Source organism: Bison bison, unplaced genomic scaffold (genome assembly GCF_000754665.1).
Source record: "Bison bison bison isolate TAMUID 2011002044 unplaced genomic scaffold, Bison_UMD1.0 scf7180017864517, whole genome shotgun sequence".
NCBI lineage: Eukaryota > Metazoa > Chordata > Mammalia > Artiodactyla > Bovidae > Bison > Bison bison.
Genome location: NW_011495070.1, coordinates 9,156,417 through 9,162,287, shown reverse-complemented (window position 1 = coordinate 9,162,287; position 5,871 = coordinate 9,156,417). Strand labels below are relative to the sequence as shown.

General features: G+C 36.7%; 1 protein-coding gene across 2 annotated transcripts in view; it reads right to left on the bottom strand.

The window, feature by feature from the left end:
* Positions 1–5,871, bottom strand: part of IL15 (interleukin 15) — a 97,869-nt gene that overhangs the window by 59,333 nt on the left and 32,665 nt on the right. Inside the window, exon 2 of one of the 2 annotated variants that reach the window (XM_010830304.1) lies at positions 3,763–3,884. The exons of the other annotated variant lie outside the window; for it this stretch is intronic. Within the exon in view, the coding sequence (XP_010828606.1) occupies positions 3,763–3,884 (122 nt within the window). The remainder of the gene's footprint in view (positions 1–3,762; positions 3,885–5,871) is intronic. 2 annotated transcript variants of the gene reach the window in all.

The following is a 5,871-nucleotide window of genomic DNA, read 5'->3' as shown; positions in this document are numbered from 1 at the left end:
ATAAATTAGTAGAGGAAATAAGGATAGCAAAAAATTCATTAATCTATATAAAGTCAAGAAAGGAAGGATAAAACTACATAAAGAGATGAGTCAAGTGGAAACAAATAGTAGGCTGGTAGATATGAATCCAACTATATCAGTAATTATATTAAATGAAAATGGACTAAATATGTAAAAGACTAGGATTGCCAGATTAAGTTAAAAACAAAAATGTAAAACAGCTACCTCTTGTTACAGGACACACACCTGTAATATAAGGACAATGTCAGGGTGAAATGGAGGGGAAAATATGTATCATGCAAAGACTGAAAAAAATAAGCTGGGGCAGCTCTACTAATGTTGGATAAAGCAGACTTGAAGGCTAGTCACTTACTAGAAAGATAGGCGGGCATTTCATACCCTGTAAAAGGTCCATCCACCAGGGGGATATCATGATAAAAAATGCAGCCTCCTAAAAATTATAGCTTTAAAGTTTATAAAGCAAAGCTAAGTAGAACTAGAGAAAAGAGAAAAAGGCAAATTCACCATCATCTGGGTGACTTTAAAATATCTCTCTCAAAAGCTAACAGAACAACAGAGAAACAAAATTCAAGGATAGAGTAGGCTTGAAAAAAAAAAAGCTTGATCTACCTGACATGTATGATGCATTATACCTCAAAATGGAAAAATTCACTCTTCTACTTCTGGAATATTTGCCAAAGGTGACCATGTGCTGGACCACAAAGCAAGTCATTATATTTAAAGAACTAAAATTATTCAGTGTTTATTATGGGATATAATTCTGGCTGTGAAATCAATAATAAACTCTTAGTTTGTTTCCTCAATTCTCAACTGTGTGAAAAATAAACAATAGACTTCTTAAAGAACTCACGAATTCAAGCAAATAAAAAAGATATGACGTCATCATTAGGCACAGAAAAAGGATTCTAGTAAATGGTGCACTTCCAAGAAAGCAAGAGAAGGTAAAAATGGGCAGCCGCAGGGCAGGGGCGAGCCCCTAGAAGGAAGTGCCCAGGCAGGCTGGCCATTCTTAAGTGCACGGAGCTACACAAAGGGCACCTTTGCAGTCACCCCCAGGCAGAGGAAGGGGCAAGATTTGCAAGAATGTGTTACTAACTCCTACAACCCACCGGCAAAGATTAGCCAGACAGCCTGTTAACTTGCCGACATTTCCATCAGGAGGAAACCCCATGCAGGAAATCCAGGATGTGAGCTGGTAACCCACCCCGTCTGTCACTGAAGGACACAGCCACTTCGTACCAATGCATTTCCTTCCTTTTTGAAAAATGTGCTTTCTGAGATCTGTCCGCTCACGGAGACAAAGAACCTTTCCCCGTTTCCCCTGGCAACGACTCCTTGCTCAGGCTCAGTACCCACACAGAACTGGGCTCTTTCTTTCCCATTGGTGATTGCTGACAAATGTCATCACAGGACCCCCTCCGTACTTCCATTTCTCTCAGTCCCTCAAGGAAACTTCCTGGCAAATGCTACCAGCCTCAGGTGCTTTAGTCTACAGCCCACAGGTTTGGATTTTACAGCTTTTCATTTTAGATTTTACAGCTTTTTCACTATCTGAGTTTTGTTTACACTTAGTTTGTGAGTCTTTCCCCAGTCCCATTCTATTAATACATGATTTCCAAGATGAGAATTACATTTGGTCCAATCCACTGCTCATCATGGAAGCGGGAAAGATTGCTTTAAAATTGTTAAATGTCAGCACTGAAGAGAATGTAGTGTCACCAAAACTCACAATGGGATGATGAAGACATAAATCTGTACATATTTTCTGGAATATGTCTGAAGTACCATTTATAACTTTAAACATTTGAATTTTCCTAGAAAGTTTTCCTAATAAAAATTTCAAAAATCTGGTCACAGATTTATTAAAAAATATACTTACTGAAGTTTTCTTTTAATAACCACAAGTTAATGACATTATAATAGGTTACGATATATTTAAATTGAAGTATTACATACACATGAAAAATAATATCAACTTATGTAATATCACAAGGAAATGTCACAGTTTGCTGTTAAACAAACAAGGTAAATTTTCAATATTTTTTATATCAACCATGTAGAAAAAAATAGCCCTGGAAAGAATCATGTAATAATCTGCCTCTTAGTTACTGCATTACTGGCAATGTTTCTCTCACTTTATACTTTTCTGTACTCTTCACTCTTATGATAGTGAGCACATGTTACTTTGATAATCAGAAAGATAACAAAACAAAAATCTTGAGACACTCTTCCACAGATAAGAACAGCTATTGCAGGCCTCCACAAACCATCAAAAGGGTTGTTTTTAAGGACCCCAAAGGACGCTGCTCTGCATTTTTATTAAGAATCCCTAAACTCAAGAAACCACCTGCTCAAAAACTAGGAATAAAAAATTCCAATAAACAGAAAGTACTTTTGTTATGACTTCAAAACAACTGAGGGGAATATCCTGCTTAATTTCTTGCATATTTCAAGTATGATTTCACTTAATGAAATTTCCCTGGTTTTTGCCCCAGAATTGATCATAATGGAATTTTTAAAATAACATGTTTATTCATTTTCATAATCAGTGACAATTTAGAGCTATGTTGCTGTGACAACAATGTCCCAAGTTCTATTCCTCAACATCCAAAGGACTCTCCAACTTCTTCTTTGAGCCTTCAGTGATAGCAACACATAAAATAAACACATAAAATGTGTTTATCTCTAAGATTGTCAGTAAGTTGTTTCTCAAGTTTAGGGAATTCTTAATAAAGATTCTAGGAAACAGAGCAGTTTCAAAGAAACACATGAAGTTAGAAGATATGTCTTACTTTTTAGGTAATTACAAATGACATTTTCTTCATTCTTTTTCTTTCAATTTATATTTACTTTATTATTTTATTATGCCAGAAATGATTGCATAAGAAAGGAATTACTTTTTTCCCTCTTAGGATTCTTGTAAAGGGTTTCACTTTTCATAAACCCCTGTATTTACTCTACTGCATATTCTGATCTGAACACATGATACAGAAATTTTTCTAACAGAGTTATAACTGAAAGTAAAATTAAATCATGTGTTCACTTTATCAAAAAGAAGCTAGTTCCTTGGATTTCCATTTCTGTGACTTTATTTTGTTTAGTTCTTGAGACTACTTGATTTTACATCGCTCTCACTTTTCAAAAGTTTCAAATAGTCATTCTAGAACTCTAATCTATATTATTCTCTGATCTCCTTACCTTTGTAAAATCATTCAGAGATTGGATCGCTGTATTACCTTTATTATCTAATTCTAAGAACACTAGTTTCTTTAAAATTGACTTAATAATAGCAAAACGTGAGAGGCAGAATTTCTTCAACTAATATGCCAAGGGTTGGCAAACTGACCCACAGGCCAAATCTCACTTGCCATTTGTTAAGTTTTGTTAGGATAAAGCCATGCCCATCTATGTCTATACTTTCCCAATACTTTCAGTATATAGGGGAAGAGTTGAGTAGTTGCAAGAGACATCATTTGGCTTGAAAAGCCTAACATATTTACTGTCTGGCTTTTTTCGGAAGAAAATTTGCCCACCTGTTATGTGCAATGTTCTCTGTCCTCAGAAAATGCTTTCAACCTTCTATGACAAATGGCATTTTAGTTTTTACTAAGATGCTCACTTCTTAAAAATCTCAGGTACATATATAATATCCACTAGTTTGCCACATCTTCATTATTGTTAATTACATTATTACATAAATGGGTCTATACTGCATGATGTAATTCTTGAAACCTTACTTACATGACCTCCTATATGCTGGCTATCTGCTAACATTGACTTCTTGACTTCCTGTGACATCACCAACATGGCACATGATGAGACATTATTTTGAAAAGCCACGTGACCATATGTAGGAATGGATTCTGTAGGAGTCAAAGGCAGGATAAAGAGATTAAAAATTATGTACTGAATAATCTTCCCTTCCTTGAATTTATAATTACTTCTGCATCTCATGATGCTGGAAAAGACAGGAAGACTCATATGGAGAAAGCTTCAGAAGTCAATAGGAAGTTTTTAAAATTAATTGTCCCTGAAATCTTCAGTCTTCCTCATAATTTAACTCACATCCATGTTGAATATAGCTGCTTCATTTGGGAAAAGAAATAATCAGACATTATTTAAAAGGAAGATTTTTTTACTCTTGCCCTGGAACTGGTGATGAGAACCAAATATTGGGGATAAAAAAGCATTAAGCTGCCCTACATTCTAAAGAGAGTTTTGTAGCTATGTCTAGACACCTACTTCAGGGAGAATTCAGAGGCAGGCAAACCCTTACTCTACTTCTACTTCAACACCATCAACTCCAAGATCCCACGACTGGTCCATATACAGAAGACTAAAATCCTAGCATGGGAAGTGAGAGGCAATGATTGGAATCACCAGTCAGCAACATGACAGGAAGTTCTATGGGACTATACACAAGAGACACTGCATTATAAACTGAGCTGTGTCTCACCAAAATTCTTGTGTTGAGGCCCTAGCCCCCATTGTAACGGCATTTGAAGATGGGGTTTGGAAGGTGACTAGGGTTAAATGAGGTTATAAGGGTGGGACCCTCATGATGGGATTAATATGGAGTTATGAGAAGTGGTATTAGAGCACTTGTTTCCTTCTCTCTCTACACCTCATGAGGACACAGCAAGAAGGCAGCCATCTGCAAGCCAGGAAGGGAGGCCTCCCCCAAGGAACTCAATCAGCTGGCATCTTGATCTTGTGCTGTACCCCCAGGGGAGGGATCTGAAAGGGCAGAAAAAGCCCAATTCTGGAACCTTCCATAGAGAATGTAACAATAACCTGTTCCTGTTAGCTCAGAAGGGAAGCGACAGCTAACAGAGTATAGCCTAGTTAAGTCAGGAGCCATCTGGTATGTCTGTCCTTCATCACCCTTTTGGCCCTCAACTTCCAGTGGTTAAAACCAGAAGGAGGTTAGAAGGCATGAAAATGTTGACCACACCCTCTTCCCTCAACTGGTTCCACAGGCCTAACTTGAGCTGAGTGAACATCATCTGGAGATGAGACTGGAATTTTAAATGGATTAGACAATTCAATAATTGGAAGTGATCAAGATGCCACCTGATTTGACAATTTTGTGAATGGATACTTACAAATGGATTATGAGAGAAGCTGTACCTGAAACACTGAAGAGTCAGCATACCTAGGTCTTTGATACCACGTGTTATGAAGGAAAAAGGAAGAGGCAATGACTGTTCAACAAAGAGTAACTCATTTTGGATCACTTTAAGGCAAATTCCTATTCTATCATTTCTCCCACTTTCTAGAATTCACTTTTCAAGTTTATTCCCTTTCAAATTCCCTTTTTAACAATCTTTCACCTAATCCATTACTATTATATAACAATAAGAATAACAAGAATTCTTATGAAGCTTTTTGTTGAAAGAAAAAAAGGTTTTTGAGAAAAATGTTTATTCAACTCAAAAGTTGATCTTAAGACACAGCCATTAACAAACCTTTCTCTCTCTTTCTCTGTCTCTCTCTCTCTTTTTTTTTTTTTTTGCTTTCTCCTCTACATCATGTTCATACAACAGCCAACTCCTTAGTTCTGGTTTTACTTCCTACTTGTATTATCTGTATGCAGGTCAGTAAGCAACAGTTAGAACTGGACATGGAACAACAGACTGGTTCCAAATAGGAAAAGGAGTACGTCAAGGCTGTATATTGTCACCCTGCTTATTTAACTTCTATGCAGACTACATCATGAGATGGATGAAGCACAAGCTGGAATCAAAATTGCCAGGAGAAATATCAATAACCTCAGATATGCAGATGACACCACCCTTATGGCAGAAAATGAAGAAGAACTAAAGAGCCTCTTGATGAAAGTAAAAGGGG